This window comes from Pholcus phalangioides, unplaced genomic scaffold, assembly GCF_987345545.1.
Source record: "Pholcus phalangioides strain wild (caught in Gottingen) unplaced genomic scaffold, Ppha-v1.0 ptg000007l_1, whole genome shotgun sequence".
Classification (NCBI taxonomy): Eukaryota; Metazoa; Arthropoda; class Arachnida; order Araneae; family Pholcidae; genus Pholcus; species Pholcus phalangioides.
This window is the reverse complement of record NW_028301600.1, coordinates 22,411,170-22,430,190: the sequence shown is the minus strand read 5'-3', so window position 1 is coordinate 22,430,190 and position 19,021 is coordinate 22,411,170. Positions and strand designations below refer to the sequence as shown.

At 33.6% G+C, this 19,021-nt stretch overlaps 1 protein-coding gene across 2 annotated transcripts; it reads left to right on the top strand.

The window, feature by feature from the left end:
- The first annotated feature begins 1,108 nt into the window (after positions 1 to 1,108).
- LOC149085064 (FUN14 domain-containing protein 1) lies at positions 1,109 to 18,112 on the top strand. Of its 2 annotated transcripts, none has more exons than XM_089232848.1 (5): positions 1,109 to 1,215; positions 1,595 to 1,744; positions 3,822 to 3,897; positions 10,564 to 10,683; positions 16,536 to 18,112. In XM_089232848.1, exons 1-5 carry the CDS (start codon positions 1,151 to 1,153, stop codon positions 16,614 to 16,616), a joined length of 492 nt encoding a protein of 163 aa, XP_089088974.1. In that variant the 5' UTR covers positions 1,109 to 1,150; the 3' UTR covers positions 16,617 to 18,112. The 2 variants fall into 2 exon arrangements, with proteins under 2 accessions (XP_089088974.1, XP_089088975.1); XM_089232849.1 differs by lacking the exon at positions 1,109 to 1,215 and adding an exon at positions 1,239 to 1,306 and having other exon boundaries at positions 16,536 to 16,750.
- Positions 18,113 to 19,021: the final 909 nt, after the last annotated feature.

Below are 19,021 nucleotides of genomic sequence, written 5' to 3'. Positions count from 1 at the left end.
CGCGGGGCGTGGTGGGGCGCTGTGGACCGCGCCGGCGGAGCATTGTCTCGGGTGTCGGGACGGAGGGGAATCGCACTCGCGGTGCTGTCCTAACTTTGTCGAGCGGTTATGTGCACGGAGATTGGGGGTTTGGGTGTGTGGTTGTGTTGCTTGGGGGTTGGCGGGATGTTGGTTCGAACCGGGTGTGCTTTCCCGGCCAGCTCTTGCCGATTTTAGTTTTCTCTGGCACGCCCACGATCTCACGATCAATGAGCTTATATCGCAAAGCGACAGAGGCTGGGCGTGCTAGGTTCTAAACTAAACTAATTATTATAATAATCTCAGTGTCACATACACGTGAGGAGGGGGGGGGGGGATATAGCCACTAGAATAAGGGCAAAAACTTATCAAGTCGCCTTAAGGGGCATCCCTTCGGGACTAACGATCAAGAGTTAGTTCTCTCTTTCTCGTTAGCCTCTGCTAAAGCAATACCGTCTGCTCTAGAAGGCATTGCCCATAGGCACTGAGCTATAAGTAAACTTTCCTTATAGCTGGGCTGATCATATTTGCTCTGGAAAAATACGTGAAATTTCGCTTCGAAATACGGGACAATCGCCAATAACAGCCAAAAACAATGCCAAAAGTAAGCAAAGTCGTCAACTCATGCTAAAATTACAGAATATTCGACAATTGAGGAAAATGGAACGCCACTTCAAATTGCTGTGAATTAAAAAAAAAAGACAAATGCGAAATTTTTATCCTTATTTGTAATCTTAACCATAGCAATGTAATTTCTGGGTTGGGAAGATAATTTTAATTGTTGATTTCAAGAATAAAAAATAAGTTGGCTTCGTCGAAAATATAAGTATGTGAAAAACCGGGACATCCAAAAAAACAGAAAAAACAGGTCTGTCCCGGCAAATGCAGGACGTATGGTCATTTTAATTTTAGCTCAAAGTTCCCGTTCAAATTGCAGTGAATTAAAAAAAATGACAAATATGTGAAATAAATATTCTTATTTGTAGTCGTAATTATCACAATGTAATTTCTGAGTTGAGAAGATAATTTTCAGCTTTTATTTAAAGAATAAAAGTCAAGTTGGCTTCGTACAAAATACGTGAAAAACCGGGACTGTGCCGGCATATACCTCACGTATGGTCACCTTGAGTTCATGGAAAAAAGACCAGATTATTCAAACATGACAACGAAACAATCTGATCTGCCAAAACCTAGCAAGTATGACAGCATTTTAATATTCTCTATTTAAATACCTATTTTCTTGTAAATCAGAAGTAAAAAAGACTTCCACTTAAATATTGATTTTCTAGTATGATTAATTGAAATTATTTTATGAGTAAAACAGTGTTTGAGAAATTTTTATCTACATATTTTAAAATTATAATTATGTATTGGAATTTGTATTTATTAATCTCTTAATTGCAAGGATTCTTCAAACCTGTTTAGTTTCCTGATGTTGTGCATGAATACATATTTGAAAATTATTCTTTGTCTATCAACTCAAAATTATTCAGATCTCTTATAGTTGTGATTTTTATTGTGAAATGTTCCTAATGTTTATATCTAAATGCAAATTATTTTTATTTCAATGAAATAGAAAGCGTTTGAAATTTAAAATGAAATCCGATATCATTTCATCAATTGGGATAAATAAGAAAAAGAAGGTATCCTGGCTGGATAAACAGATAGATGATATTACAAAAGGCTCAATGGGAAAACAACTTGCTGTTGGTGGTGCGTCTGGATGGTAAATAATTTTAACATAGTTTTCGTGAATTATATTAGATAAGTTTTATTGAATGTAAACATCCACATTTTCTTAGTGATGAAAGATGCTTACCTAAGCTTCGGTTCTACCTCGTATTATTTTGTGGCAAAACAAGAATACGATAACTAATAAATACACAGAGATGATTGATTAACAAAGATTTATTCATATTTAATTTCAAGCTGTTTAATTAATGAGAATTTAAAAATTTGGATTCTCTGTCTCCTAAAAAAAAAATTATCGGTAATAAAAATTGACTAGCTTTTATCACAGGGCTTGACAAATCGGAAAAAAATTTAAGTGGCAGTTTAATTTCTTTTCTTGAAGAAAAAAGTCAAGAATAGCATTTTTTCCCAATCTTTTTTGGGATATATTGAACCCTTCCTATGTCAGTAGACACGCTGACACAGACTAAATTCCAAACAATTTGTGTTGTCCTAAAATTCAGTAATTTTGCTTTGAAAATTTAAGGCATCAATTCCAATTTTTTAGTCACCATGGTAACTTGGCACATGGCACCCTAACATCCTACAGCAGGGCCCTAAGCAAGATTTTTCACAAACCCTCTTCTCTAAATTTTTCCATTCTGCTCTATCTGATGATTTAGCCATCCAGTTGACTCCTGCCACTTTCCTGTCAATTCATCTTGCATGGGGATGCCTTCTCGGAAATTTAGCACCAGGGGGGTACCACTCTAGAATACTTGTGATCCATCTGTTGTCCTGTCTTCTTGTAATATGTCCAGCCCATTTCCATTTCAAATGTTTAATTCTTTCCATGGTATCATATACTTTTGTGTGGTTCCTTATCCAAGTGATTCGTTTTCTGTCTCTCCTTGTGATGCCTAGCATACATCTTTCTATGCTCCTTTGTGTTGTCTGTAGCCTTTGTATCGTCTTGCTTGTGAGTGTCCATGTTTCAGCTCCATAAGTCACTGCTGGTAGCACACACTGGTTAAAAACTTTTCTTTTCAGGCATAATGGCATGTGACTCTTTACAATTACACAGTTTTTGCCAAAAGTGTTCCATCCAATCCTGATCCTTCTGTTTATTTCATTAATGATTCTGTTGTCCATGGTAATTTCTTGTCCCAGGTATACATAGCTTTCTACTTCTCCTATCTCTGTATTGTTGGGCAAGATTGTCCTCTTTAACGCAAAGGGGTTGAATATAACTTTCGTCTTTTGCAGATTCATTTTCAAGCCCACCTGAATACTTGCCTTCTCCAGTTCTTGTATCATTTCTTCTAGTTCGTCTGGATGTCGTCTGCAAAACCCTCTATAGTAAACTCTATATAAATGCAAAAAAGCAAAAAATAATTAGAATCATCCAGAGCCTCTTGGGCTGGGATGGCTCCCCCTCACCCTTGCCAATCTGTTGCATAACATGTTTATGATCAGGCTGACCCTTTAATAGTACATTCTCTTGGGTCACACCCCCTCGCGAGAGAGATGCTGGATGTGCCCTTTTCAAGATAATAAGTTGCTACCTTTCCTTTTCTCAACTTTTTCATTCCACAACCTGCCATCAGATGGTGCTCAACAATTTAAATTATTGCAAAAATTACTCATACACCCATCATGGCTATTTCTGCGCACCTGTGAAAACAATCGGCAAATAAATGATGAAAAGGGTATATTGTGCTCACAGCAGTCTTAAGCGCATCATAGGCCCCTGGGCCAAATGATTTTTTCTGAGGCCACTCTTCTTTTGAAGCCCTTGGCCCATGCATTAAGATGTCACTGATTGTGCCACAAGGACACTGCAGTTAGACAAATTATGGCTTTGACTTTGGGCTGCAATAATGACTTGGTGTCTGGGATTTGTCAAACCCTTTCTTATTAGATAATCTAAATGTTGATTTTCCTTATTTGGTAAAGGCTCAAAAATTATTTGCAAAGTAATAATCATGTTTATTCTGTCAGTAACTTCCAGGCAGTTATGAGTAAATGAGTAAATTTTGTATATGTGTAAAATGAAATTGTGTTTTTTGTCAGTAATTTTTATTTTGTATTATTCCTTGTATTGCATATAAAATTCACATGAATTTGTTTAGGTGTGCTGGAGTAATTTTCACAAAAGTCGGGAAAACTGCATCATCAGCACTAGCTGGAGGTTTGTTGTTGTTCCAGGTAATAATTCAAAATTTCACATAGGTTCAGCTTGGGAAAAAAATATGTTTAAATGATTTAGAATTAAATATTGAAACAAAGTCTGTATGTTCAAATTTTTTTTATACTTCTGTTGAAAGTCAGTTAATACAAGAAGCAAAATGTCTAGTATTTGATTGTATTCATGGTTCTTCGTACAATATTTGAAGTTATAAAAATTTGAAAATTATACCTAATATCACACACACATGACAACATTCAAAATATTTCATACTGAACACATCAAAATATGTAAGAAACCTGTAATGTATATGGCTGGCCTATAATTTTGCACATGCAATACTACAAAGTAGCTAATTTTCAAGCTGCATGTTTTTGAAAAGAAATAGGATTTACATTGCCATATGACCGATAATAATTCTTTGTTCTTCTTTGATCAGTATTAGTACCTGCTGAACGTTAAATGAAGAGGAAGTTTGGAAATAGTGCACTTAAATATTTTTACAAAAAAGAAGGCACTTGCCAAAAAAAAAAAGAATCCACTTACAGGAACTTGAAATTTTCTCTTGTTAGCTGAACAACTGAACAATTTACCGCCGTATATACACGTGTATAAGCTGAGTTTTTTGATGGAAAATTTGTTCTTTAATTGGGAAGTGGGGGGGGGGGGTCGGTTTATACACAGGTCAGTTTTTGACAAGAAAATATTGAATCCCAATTCACCAGATCATATAGGTGGGTCATTCTCATGAAATTGGCCTAAATTGTATACCCAGCAGTTTACATTAGATATATGATTTATAATAAAACTTCTAAAAAGTCGCCCTCTGTTTTTAATTTTTCTCTCACCAGAATTCCACAATTTGCTTGAACAAATTTTTATTTTTTAAGGAAATGTCTTTCTCCTGGCTGTCCCCAACCCATTTTTCAAATTTTAAAATAACTTTCTATTCTAAAACAAAAAAATATAATCTTTTTTTTCAATAATATATTTTTAACACCAGTATTCTTCCATATTTCATCCTTTTTATAATTTTAAATATTTTTTATGAATAGTTTATAGCTGAATAAAAATTTTCCCGGTTTTTCCATTCATGACATTTGGAAGCACACCAGTCCTACAACACCAGTTGCCACCTATAAAATTTTGTGTTGAGAAAGTTAAGAAGAATGTAGCCATCACTTGAACCTCCTTGTAAATGAATTAGAATTGTAACAAATTGTCACTGCTTAGACAAGGGGATACCAGTATCAATTAGTAAGGGACAATTCACTGTCAATTCTAGGTTCTTGTGTCGCAGGGAATTTTTCTCTAATAGGGTTGTTAATGAAATAGCTTACCCTGGGGGTAGTAAATTCTAACACAATTGATGCATTTAAAAAGAAATACGATAAACATGTTCATGTAAATCGAGAAGCTATCCATACTTAGAATAACACAACCATAAATATTTTTATGGGCATTGTATAATATTTTATCACATATGCATAGTTTTTAGTTTTTATAATTGCATTTTTAATTGGGTTGCTGTATTTTAGAAATATATGACATCCATATTTGTTTGGGGCATATTTTTCTCAGCCACCTCATTGGGTATTTTGCCTGTTCTGGTCTTGTATTTGTAAAGTAATTCACAATTTATTAATTTATTTATTTACTTTTAAACACATACTATAGGATAAAACTAGAAATCCCAATTACATATGTGAAATGCAAACAATTAGTAAATAAGAATGAGGGTTACAGATAAACAGAAAAAATATTTAAAAAATATATATACATAAAGTTAAAATTGAAAAAAAAGAAGAGGTATAGGAGGCCCTCCTTTATTGTGGTTGAAGAGGTTTAGTACATCAGCAAATACAATACATGTTGTTTGTAAACACACCAAAAAGGCAGGGCCGTCATTTCAACTTTTTCCAGGGGGGCAAACAACATGTACTCAATGTATGCATATACATATTTGTATATACATATATATACCATTTTTAGTGTGTTTTCAATGGCCGGGGGGGGGGGGGGGCAACGACCAAATGACGGCCCCCCTGACCCCCCAAATGACGGGCTTGAAAAAAGGATAGGTAGTGTCAAACACTGCTACAGTTATTTTCGTGAAAACATCAACTGTTTATAGTGAACGTCAATTGCAATTTTTTATAATTATATTATAAATAATAATCAATGCCCACACCCGGAATCAATTTTAAAGACATTTTCATGTCAAATAATGTTTTTTTTAAAGTAGTTGTTGGCACTGGTGCAAGTCCAATTTCGGGTCCAGCTGTCGCATTTGGAATGTCAAGTGGGTCTGGATTGACCTCCATTGTACTGTCTATTTCATTAGCAAGGAAATCCACAGCCATACTTGATCCAGTCCCGTCAGATGCTGCCAGAGTTGCCAGAGCACACTTGTGTTGCCTATATTCGCGGTAGTGCTGTGCATTGGTTTTGGATTTCAGCCCAGCAGTTTTGGTGCCATTCTCTGTTATTTTGTGTTCCATGTGTTCGTGTTCAATGTTTCTTATTTTGGTTGTACTTTGCTCTCATATATCGCAACATTTTGTGAAAAATCCGGAAATGTTCACACTTTTTTTAAATTTACAGCCTTGTATCTTTTGAGTAGATACAAGGTAGACACTTTTTAAGATACAAACTCAAACCGAGCACATATACTCTTCTTCAAACTACACTTGTTTCACTGATATTGGATAAGTACTTTCTGAGGTATGATCCTGTTTACAGAGACGTGTTAAATTCGAAATCTTGAAAATCATTGGTTCACTTTGCACGTGCACTGTTCCCGACGTCAGGCTGCCATAAGTATCAAAACAGTACTAGCACAAATTTTTCTTTTTCTTCTTTAAAATGAGATCAAGATGGCAGCTCTATGTCTATTTTTGATGAAGTTATTGAAGTTTGAAATTAGTTTGACAAAAACTGTTGCTCATTTGGATGCAATTGCCTCACCAAATCAGGCATAGATTTTAAATGCGTTTTCATGTTAAAAGAAACAAAAACAACAGGAAAGTTTTCTGACAAGGACGAACCAGGTATCGAACTCGCAACACCTCTAAGCATCCTTTGGTACTTTAGGAGAGTATTTTATCGACTGGACTACCGCGCCCCCCCTAATTTTGAAAACAAAAATTCAATTCAATTTTTAAAATTATTGATGTGGCGGAAAACCCCACTAAATTTCTGCATTTCTATGCTAAAATCGGCAATTTTAACATTGATCTGTATGGGGATCATCTAGTGTTTGACCCTCAGAGTGATGCTGATGATGATTACGATGTCTGTTCGAAAAGCCTCATTTGTGACATAAGAAATAAACCCTAAAACTAAATTTTCATTGAAACCAATTATTTTAAGTTTGTTAGCCAATAAGCCATGATCCAGAGTATCAAAAGCTTTGGAAAAATCTGCGTATATCACATCAAGTTGGCCTCTATCACTGAGTTCATAGATAATTTTGCTATTTTTACACAAAAGATTAGTAACAATGGGTCTATTTCTAATAAATCTGTGTTGATTTAAGGTAATATTTTTGATCTGATCAAATACATATATGTGTACAATATGGATGCAAAAACTTTGGCAAAAGGGGGATGCAACAGACACAGCTCCTCAATAATTTTCAAGCGCACATGCACTACCTTTTTTAAAGATGGGAACAACTATCTGTTTTGCAAGCAACAGGAAAAATATGATTTTCAATGGAGAAATTGAAAATAATCATAAGAGGAAATATTATAGTCAGAAAAGGCTTTTATCATATAGGCCAGTATACCATTCAAACTCAATGAACCAGAACTTTAAAGTTTATTGTTACCACACTCAATATCTGTGACTGAAATATCATATACGTCAATCACATCATTAGTCACAGGAAAATCATCTACAACAGAAAAATCATAATTGCTAGTATTTGTGCTTATCCACATAAATAAACCAAAAAAAACCAAAAAAACTAAGCAAAAAAAGTTTGCAATGTCTAAATCTGTGTTTAAAATATTACCATTATATAAGATATTCCGTTTGGCAAACATGTTTTTATTATTGCAAAAGCCTAAAATTTTTTAGGATTACACTTCCAAGATGACTCAATATTGCAAATATCTAGTTTAACTTTGCTTTAAAAAATTTGAATAGGGTTAAATCATAAGCTCTTCCAAATCTTAAATATCTTTCTGAACTTGTGTTTGAGCTTGAAAATGAAGATGCTACACCGTATTGCCTATCGATGTAGAACTCATAGAATCAGAAAAAGAATTGGATTAGAAAGTTAGAATACTTTTTTATTGTAGCTTTTATTACATGAAAATAAACGAGTTTTCCCCCTAAAAAATGTGCTGATATTTGGGGGCCGGCTTATACACAGGTTTTCAATTTATTGCAGTTTTGGTGGTCCTGAAGTGAGAGGGGGTTATACACTAGTATATACAGTAATACAGTATTTGAGTGCTCATAAAGAGCATGAGGTTTTTAATATGAATAAATAGTAAAACACGATGATGGTTTTTTAGTAATGCTCATTTGAACTGCGATCTTCTATTTAACCATGTCCATATTGAATGATGTTATATTTTTTGTCAAAATATGAGGAGCTTTTCATAAGTAATTTAACCCTTAAACTACACAAATACTCCAAAATATACTTTTCTGTATTCACTAGAAAAAAAGTCCCATTTTTTTTTTTTTGTATCACAAATCATCAAAAATAAATTCAATGGTGTTCTATGCTCCTTATCTATTTATGATAAAAAAGAGTAATCAAAGAGTCAAATGTGAAAAAAAAACAACAGCAAATTTGACTAAATAACCGGAAAGGATTTATTTCAGCTGTGTATCATTTTGTGCATGTTAATGAGATAATTTTAGCACTAATCACTTTTGTGTAACAGTAAATAATGTTAAGTGGCATAGGTAGATATGAGGGGGTTGAAGAAGTCATCCCCATCGCAGCCCCCATTCTGTGAAAAAGTTATATTATTGGCATAGTCAGAAATAAGGTTGTAAATGGACTATCCCTCTCCACTATGCATACTCTTGAGATTTGTCTCCCTCTCTCCATTCGAGGAGCCTGTATCTACTTATGATAAGTGGATGTTGTCAACTTTTGCCTGGGTGACCATGGTGAGTTGTTGATATGTGCTTGTTTGGTACACAATAGAGTGGTTCTTTATTGAACTCTTCCGGTAAGCTGTAAGTAAATGTTGACTGAGGCAAGAGAGGGTGGTATAAGCTTGAGAAAGACTGCCTTTAACCATGCATATAATCTGAGATATACTTCTTCGTATGTGCATGGGAAAAATTTCCCCTTTTCCTTCCTGTATGCAGGGCTCCCACTCGTCCTACTTTTCCTACTTTTCGTTAAAATGTTCTACTTTTGTCCTACTTTCTAGTTTTTGTCCTACTTTTCCACCGAATCCTATCAACAAAATTTGTGTAATTGATTTTAATTGAGCAGGAAATTATTGATATATTGTCAAATATTACAAATGTTGGAGAATGCAATTAATGATTCTGCCAAAGCAGAAATTGTATCATTTTTAAGGTAATTTGGAGGGGGGGGGGTGTATGTGGACCATTTGATTGATTAATTTTTCATTTGCTTAGTTTGAGGGTTCAACAAGTATAGTAGTCATTAAAAACTTCTGTCTGGATGGAAAAATAATTTTGTATTTATTACTTCATGGTCTTGGACAGTAACTTTCATCATTCAAAATTATGGTGCAAATAGGTGAAACAACAGTTTGCATTTCAAAGCAGTTGGATACATAGGCCTATTCTAGGTTTGGTGATTCTGATGCTAACCAATAGCATTCAGTTGTCTTCTGTATTTTTAAGGCATGAAGAGGCATAAACAATATTTACAATGCTCAGCTAAGAGCTAGAAATGGAAGTGCTCCATTTGTCGAAAATGATTGCACTGGCATTGAACAGTAAAATATGAACAAAACAGTAAAATTTAAAAAATGATGAACAACACAGTAAAACTATCTGGTTCACCTTGCCTTATTTACGTCGGATCTTGAAATTTACACATTTTGCATTGTGCTTTTGAAAGTGGTCTCAAAGGTGCGTCATTCTTAAAAAACTTACGTCTTTGAAATTTGCTGTGCCTTGTCGAAGAGAGTTGACAAGCTCTTCACTTTGGAAGACTCCAAAAAAGAATGTGATATATGTGAGGAGAGACAGCAAAGAATTATCTGTGGTTGCTAGTGCACTGTTTTGGCCAAAATTGGTTTTGTAACCAAGCCATTTGTCATTTTGTTTTGGATAGACTTAAATAGTGAGGGAAAAAAAAGTTAATTCAAAATTAAAAAATAATTATTAAACAATTTTTTTGCAAAAAAAAATATTTTTTTAGGAATTTTTTTCCATTATGCTATGATTATGTTGTCTAAGGAGGTTACCCTCCCCCATCCTACTTTTTAGTCCTGCGTTTTCCTACTTTTTCTCATTTTTTGAGTGGGAGCCCTGTTCCTGCTGTATGGCAAATCATCAGTAATTGATTCAACATCTCAATAAGCTGATTATATATTTGCAGTAGGAGTAGTTTAATGGCTTAATGCCTTTTTTTTCTATAACAGTTATAATTTCTTTTTTACAGTTGCACTCTTTTTACCTAATTTTTTTAGTCAATTACTAATAAACTTCCATTCTGTTTATAATTAATTTAGATTGCTCAGCATCAGGGATACATTAAAGTCAACTGGCCAAAATTGCACAAAGATATTGAAAAAGCAAAGCGCCAATTTGATAAGAAAAGTAGGAAGGAATTTCCATGGCTCCTGGAAGAGGTACATTTTACACCTATCAATAATGATATATATATACACATTGGCATACGCAAAGGGGTTTTTGGGGTTCTAACACCCCCCCCCCCCTTGAGCCAAGATTATAGTGTTATATTACAGGAAAAAACATAAAACTCCCAGAAGGAAAAAAAAATCTGAACCCCCCCCCCCCCGAGAAAATTCTGTGTACGCCTATGTATATAATGTCTATTGAAATATGAAATCATCTGACTATGCTGGCACACAAGGGTTTAAGATATCATAGTCAGAATATCTTTGCTGCCTTCAACTAACATCACATAGCACTACAAGCTATGCTACACTTAGCTGCTATATAAGGTTGCAAGGAGCTTCCATATGGAGGAGTTAGGTTTGCGGTCATGTGCTACTGTGGTGCCCTTTAAATTTTGACTATTTCTGAAAGTGTGAGTTAGCCTAATATCGATTTTTTTATGTGTCAATTTCTTCTTTTCTTATTATTTAATTTGTCATTTTAGTAGAATTATGATATCTTTAGGTAAAGTAGGAGTTAGAGGGTTACACTTTTTCCACATTTCCCCTGTGCTGAGGCAAGTGAAACCCAATGCATTTCCACTAACCCTTTACCTATTTGCATTGGCTTTATCAACTGTGGTACGGATGTGAAGAAAAAGATAAAGCTGCTTCTATAGACTTAAAAGATGAGCGTCTTGAAATAGAAGAATGAAACTGCATATACATAATGATAAAAAACATTTTTTTTTCTTATAATAACATGATCCTCACACATTTCCAAGGGATCAGCATGATCCGTCCAGGGAATTTGTGATTTCAGAAGCAAAGGTTGGTGACTGGGTTCTCCTCAAATTCACAAATAAAAAGTCTAAAGATATTGGGCAACTAATCAAAGTTGAGAGTGTCAGAAAGCAAAATTTGGAAAAATGATTGTTACCACGTCTACAATTCAATAGCTCAACATTGAAAGTTACAGAATCATAGAGGTGATGAAGTTCTGTCCTTTCCTTTACCTCTCAAGTTTGATAGTCTGAGAAAATTCACATTTCCATTCTCATTTGCTTCATATATAATGTCAGTTAATATTTGGGGGGGGGGGAAGAGGTATTTTTATATTAAGTTTCCTACATATACCAAAGTTATTAATTGACATAGTGAGTTTTCTGCATACTAATGTTGTAGATTAGCTTTATACAACAGCATAATAGAAGGTTTGGGCTTTTAATGGTTTAAATGAATTTTTTCCCTTTGTTTAAACTTTCTTTTATGAATCATCATTTTATGAATGATTTTAGAGCACAATCAGCAGAGATGCCACTGTACTTTAATTTACCTGGGTCCCGGGACCCACGGTATTCAAAAAATCTGGGTCTGTTTTGAGTGAAAGTGGGTCCCTTTCGAAAAAAATTATCTTGTAAAAATGTATGGTTCCATCCCCCTCCTCCATAATTCACTGGTATTTCTATGAATTTTTTCTAGCATGCCCCAGGTCTTTCATCACTTGCTTATATCTCTTTATTGAGACACAGCGGCGGGCCATGTTCTGGGTATGAGGAGGAGGTATCTTTGTGAATCAAATAAATAATTCATTTCTAAAAACATGTTCTATCCAAAAAAAAGGTACATTTACTTTCATTGTCTACTAGTAGGAAAAGCAAAGAAGTCCATTAACACTGAGAATTGAACATGTGGAATTTAGAACATGTAATAAATCTGTCACAAATATATATATAGTCGATCCAACTTATAACTTTCCCATTTGGAACGTTTTTCCATTTAGTCTGACTTATTTTCATCGTCTCTCAACTCTCTAAATAATTCTCATTAAGATTTCCTGTTTAAAGTTTTCCTGCGTACAACGTTTTTATGACAGTTTTTTGAAAAACATTATAAGCAGGATCCACTGTAATTAAAAGTTAGAGGCACACATTTATTTATTTATTAATAAATCAATATATAAATTCCCTTCTGATTGATTTTTTATTTCTTTAAAAAAATATTAGCTCTTTCAATAATATCTTCTGATTTAAATTTAAAGCAAATGAGATTCTCTCTCTCAGACACTTTCTTCTGATTCCCTATTCATATAAATCATTGCAAAGCAATTTCCTGGTAGAATGATTTTATTTTCCCTCCTTGATGGTCCACCACTCTGATCTGTCGCCATTTAACTGCCACATATTTTCACACTTGAATATGGGAGCTATCTCAGATTTGTATTGGTGAAACTGTAGTGTGTTTGTGTGCCCAGCATTTAGCATGTTTTTGTGTTCAGTAAGTGGTACCATCTATCTGCGGCCAAAACTAGCTACTTTCTCAAACGGGGCAAGCACACATTTTGGCACCTCGTGTAATGTAGAAGAAGCAGTTATAAAGGGTGAATTTGGCGCTCCCTCTAGTCTAGAGCCAGGGGGGGGGGGCACTAGATCCGCCTAGCCCTTCATCTATCCTCCAAATTGGTAATGCGTGGATTAAATTTAATGTATACATATTTGTGTTGTAGGTCTGTGTGATTTTCGTGGCAACCAGAGCTTTTTTCAAAGGAATAGCCAACTCAAAATTTAAAAATCACACCCACCCACTCCACTCCACTGCCCCGCTAAAAAATAATCTTGGACATTGAAAGAAATTGAGGTTAAAGCATTAGCACTAAAAAAGGAATGATTGAAGAAACCAGCTGCCATATTTTCAATAGGTTTTGTTGAAATCACCAATGTTCCAGGTTATGTGGGCATTGTATTATATTTCATCATGTATATATAGTCTTTAGTTTTTATAACTGCATTTTTAATTGGGTTGCTGTATTTTAGAAATATATGACATCCATATTTGTTATGGGCATCTTTTTCTCAGCCACCTCATTGGGCATTTCGCCTGTTGTGGCCTTGTATTTCTACTTTAACTTGAATTAATGAAAAAAGTGGTTCCACTTACCTCAGTCGACCTTATATTTGCCAGTCTCCCAACACTGACATATTGGGGCACTGCCTCTGTCCTTTGTCTCTGCCCATGCAACTAAGGTTTTTAACAGTAAAGTCTAAGAGAAAGGTAAATAAGTACAGTTGAATCCTGTTATAGTGCCCCCATTATATCACCAACCCCTCTTAGTGCCACAAATTTTCATTGAACAAATATTCCATAGGGATTATTGAGTAAAAAAATTGTTTTAGCTCCAGCTCATAAAAATGCCAACTATTGTTTGTGTGTATACAAAGTCTGTGTCATTTTCCAAGAATTTCCAATTTTTTTCTCCCATCATTTTTTTTTGTTTTTTTGAAGGGAGTTGAGGATTTATCCTTTTCATTCTACTGTTATTATCAGTCAACATAACAGCTTAGAGCGCAAGGGTTCCCAAATTCTTCCCATCCATAGCACCGCTTTCCGTAACCAACATGTATCTGCAGCATCTCAGAGCAGTTTAATAAAGAATCTCTTTGAAAAACCTTTGTCAGGGTCACCGCAAAGTGGCGGCCCTGACAAAGGTTTGCAGCTCACATTTTGAGAACTTATGATTTAGGGCAAATGACTTAAAGAATAAAGAATGGTGTAGTCTGGTGGCTTTTTCAGGTGATCTTTTTTGAAAGCCCATTTCTAGAGCTAAATAACCAACCTATTCAAGAAAACAGATTTATTGATAAGGGAAAGTGTGCAATGAGCGTACTGCATCAGCTTGTTCAAGGTTGCCAAGACATCACCAAGTTTTTCAACAGAGTTCATTTTTACTTGCTGGTCATGCATTTCGAGTGGTATGAGTAGTCATTTCAGAAATCGATTTTGTAGAAAATTATTATGGCAATTAAGAAAACTCAAAAAAGCATTACAAAATATTTCTCTAGAAAAACCGTTGCAGGATAAAACAATGCTGCCATTTTTTTCCCTTTGTTTATTTTGTTTTTCTACCTATAAATGCATACTGAATTTATGAAAAATTAACATAATTTCAGAGGTAAGTGTATGTTTCTGTTAAGTTTTATAATGAGAAATATTAAATGATTCTACACCTATTTTCAAATTTTCTCAACTTAAAACTGAATGTGTATAAAATAGGTTATTTATTCACTAGGCTACACTAATAAGACATTGATACAGTAGTTCATAATAAACATGTTAATTTATGTAATTGCTTTTTTGAATTGAAATTCCCACCATGATCCAGTGCAATGCCAAACTCATTATAGTGGTAAAAGTTTTTGGGAGAGAAGATGCCATTAAATCGGGGTTCAACTGTATTTAAATACTTTGACATTCGTTGCCACATAATGGGTTCAAGAGTGTGAAAACTCATTTAGAAGCAAAAGTGTAATTTAAATTCACCATAAAAACTGTCAGTAATATAAAACTTATGCCTTTCTCTTATTTCCATGTAAAGAATGAATATCAGGAATTTATTACAAAGGGTTTTCGTTAGATTTTGTTTGTAAAGAAAAACAAAACAGTTAATATTAATGGTTAATCTTGCTTTTGATTAAAAATTGGTCTTCATTTTTGATATTTGTTTATGCAAATGAAATTTTTTATCAAACTACATGTAATTGTACAAAACATTTCACCTGGTTTACCATATTTTGTTACAAGTGAAATAGATGATACTGTGTTGGAGAAAAATGCTTTGATATCTAAAATGGACTAAATAACCGAGTGAGAGTTAGAGATAATGTTTACTCCATTTATAATTATACGTATAATGATGGCAAAATATGCCAAAAACCATCCTTTAGCTTTTAATATATTATATTAGAAATTGTGTAAGTATTTGAAATACTGTAGCGAGAAAAAAAGTTAAAATTCTAATCACCTTAGAAGTTATTTTAATTTGTTTTTCGAAATGCTTGGCTGTTGGCACTCCTGCTTTTGTTATCTAGTTTCTTAATATTTATGAGTTACAAATTTAAAATCATGTGCTTAGGAATGTCCAGATGAGTAGCTAGGTGATATTAAAAGTATTTGACCTGTTTTACTTAATTACAGAAACGGTGAAAATTTAAGTCTGTTTCACCACAAATAACTTGTAAACTGTTGGCTATAGAAACATACTTTTAACTAGGAAAAAATATTTAAATAACGTTCCCATCTTGAATGTGTCATTTATTTTGCTAAGTGCCATGTATGTACCAAGATACAAAATTTCATTTTATGTATGGTTCCCCTGTCCTCTAACTTCCAATTAGAAAGTTGTGCCCTTGTCCCCCCCCCCCCGAAAAGAAGAAGAGAAAAAAAATCCATGTTTCCAAGTATACCTTCCATGTTTCTAATATATGCTGAGATATTTGAATTAAAAACCACTGAAAATGAGGGAAACAACACATGAAGTGTAGAATGAGCTTGTCTGTTAGTTTACTTTTTAAAATGAAATATTTCTTCTGAATTGAGAAAATGCCACACTTAATTTATAATTTGTGGTTCTTAAACTGATGAATGGAATAGATGAGTTTTTTATTGGAAACTTTTTTTATTAAGTTAGTTTAGTTCCTTTCCCTCATTTTCAACACAATTTTTAAATTCAAATACTTCTGCGAATATTTGAAACATGAATATTTAAAGCACTTAGAAACATGGATTTTTTTTGTTGGGCTCAAGAGAGACAGAGCAACAGCTTTCTAATTGTAAGCTAGAGGACAGGGCCCCTATGAAAAATTAAGTTTTATATCTTGGTACATGTACGACCCTTCATAAAACATGGCACATCTAAAATGGGCATGTTATTTAAATACATTTTCTAATTGAAAGCATGTTTCTGTAGCCAACAGTTTTCAATATTCATGGTGAAATAGAATCAAGTTTTCACCTTGTATATAAACATAAAGTTGCATTATTTAATTGAAATTATTGCATAGTTAATTCAATATTATATTTTATTACAGATTCGCATATTCATGCAAGACAACAAATTCCTGGTTACTGGATTTGCCGGTGGATTCTTATTGGGACTTGCTACATTTTAGATATACCAAAAAGAGTTTTTAGTTAAATTCTGTGAAATGTGATTTCTGATGTATTTTGGGCTGGTGCTAGACTATTGTACAGTCTGTACATAATTGAATATTTGCAACCATTTCAAATATATATGAAAGAGAAGCCAAATTTTGTTTTTGATTAGGAAAGAAAAAAATTAAAATTTCCATCTCTTTATTTATGATATGTAGGTAACAGGGCATATGGCATTTTACTGGTGAACCATTGATCCTAGAGGCATACTCCAATTTAAAAAAGTATGCAAATAACATGTAGTACTCAGATATGTTATTCATATGGGTTGTATAGTTATTAAAATAAAAACATTAACTTTTTATACTGTACCCGTGTGCCCAAAAACCCAATTAGAAAGTTGTTGCCCTGTCTCTCTTGATGCTAGCTAAAAAAAAAATCCATGTTTCCAAGTGCAATATTCACCAAGATATTTGAATTCAAAAACGGAGGAAAATTGGGAAAAAACAGCATTAAATGCGGGTAAACTGAGACAAAGCAAAAACTTTCTAATTGGATTTTTGGGGGCACGAAATGATATAAAAAGTTAATTTTTTTTATTTTAATAACTATGCAACCCCTTGCCACATGAATGACATATCTGAGTACTACATGTTATTCGTATACTTTTTTCGACTAGGAAGTGTGCCTCTAGGATCAACACAGTTCATCAGTCAAACACTATATGCCCTTTTACCTACCTATGAACCCTGTATATACTCAAGTATAAGCTGAGCAATTTCAAAAATTTGTTCTTATACTGGGGAGGGGTCAGCTTATAAAAGAGTCAGTTTTTGAAGGAAAAGAATGAGGAGTTTTTTACCAACATCTTCCCTATAGCAAGGGTGTATAAATCTGTCCCATTAGCCAAATGCAGCCCTCAAAGTAGGTTCCATCTGGCCTATAAAAATCCAGTATATTTTGAAGTTCCTAAGGTTGCTGTGAACATAAAATATTTAAAGAATCCCAGATATATATAGTTATATTTTACTTCCATATTTACAACAGCTGATATTTTAGCTAAGAATACACCAATCTTTTCATTGAAGGGATTGATAGCTGGCAAGACTTAATCATTTACTACTCCAAGTAACTATTTTCTAATGATATCGTTTGAATTTGCTGAAGTGCTCTGTAATCGAAAGCATCCATTGCATGAAGCAAGTAAATAGTTTATTTACTTGTTTTCAGGTGTTAAAGAAAATTTATTACAAAAATTTTAACTGCCCTTATTTAGCATTCCTGTAAGGTCTGTCTCCTAGGATATTACCTAGTTTGCCCAATGACAGCACCAGCCCTAGATGCATCATTATTTAAAACAAGCTGCATTTTTTTCATGAGAAACAAAAGGCATCTATATGTTGCATGGTCTTTTGTTTCATGCTTAATCATTTGTGTGCCATGCTGAAATTTGTTTTTTGCTTTAGTTCTTGTATCTTGTAAAAATGTAAATAAAAAAGATTTTTAGATTTAATGTGTCTACAGGTTATGAAGATCTTTTCTAATATGGTTTATATATGCATTTATTTGATCAATTTAAATGTATACTGAAGAAATAAATTATTTTTTAAAATAAAATATTTCTTCTGAGGTGAGCAAATGCCACACTTAATTTATAACTTGTGGTGCTTAAGCTGATGAATGGAATAGATAAGTTTTTTATTGGAAAAGAAAATTCTAAAGAAATAGAGCCATGTGAAGAGCTCAATAATTTTATTCATTATCAGTTATAGTGTAACATTCACTTTGATTTCAAATATTAGTTTTTCAAATTAAAATTTGGATATTTAGAAGTTACTGCTAATCATGTGCGGAACTAATGTTGATTTTTAGAGCAAAAGAACACAATTTACAAATATATGTGCGAAATTTAGTCATTTAAGGAGCAATCCATTAGTGAAGCAGCACTTACATTGTCACTTACAGAGTTATGTATATTACTAATTTTTTTTTGTATACTGGGACTAATGTGAAAATTTTACCTATTATTTTACAAAGTCATTACACAAAATTTAACAATCTGAGGGACAGCTAAACAATTATTACTAGCACTAATTTTATTATAATCTGATAATCTTTTCATTTTTTTCTTTACTTTGCAAGGGAAAAAAAGTTTTCAATAATAAAGTTTAATGTTCGGTTTTGCACTTGTTATTACAATTAATTAAAAAATTGTTTTTCAAATGTACATTAGACTTTTAATTTGGAAGATGGATGGCAGCATCATGTTCAGAGGTGAACCTTACACTTATTGAAGGAGTACTACAACCCATGGATGGGAAAAAGAAATGCAGGGAAGATATATATAAAGAAATACAGGGTGCATAGCTAACTCCCCTTGCTGCAAATTACAGGTGAACTGTTGATCCTAGACATATATCTC

Coding starts and splice junctions, on each gene's coding strand:
- LOC149085064 (XM_089232848.1), top strand. CDS start 1,151: ATGGAAAAAAGACCAGATTATTCAAACATGACAACGAAACAATCTGAT. Junction 1,216..1,594: donor GATCTGCCAAAACCTAGCAA/GTATGACAGCAT, acceptor TCAATGAAATAG/AAAGCGTTTGAAATTTAAAA. Junction 10,684..16,535: donor TTCCATGGCTCCTGGAAGAG/GTACATTTTACA, acceptor ATTTTATTACAG/ATTCGCATATTCATGCAAGA.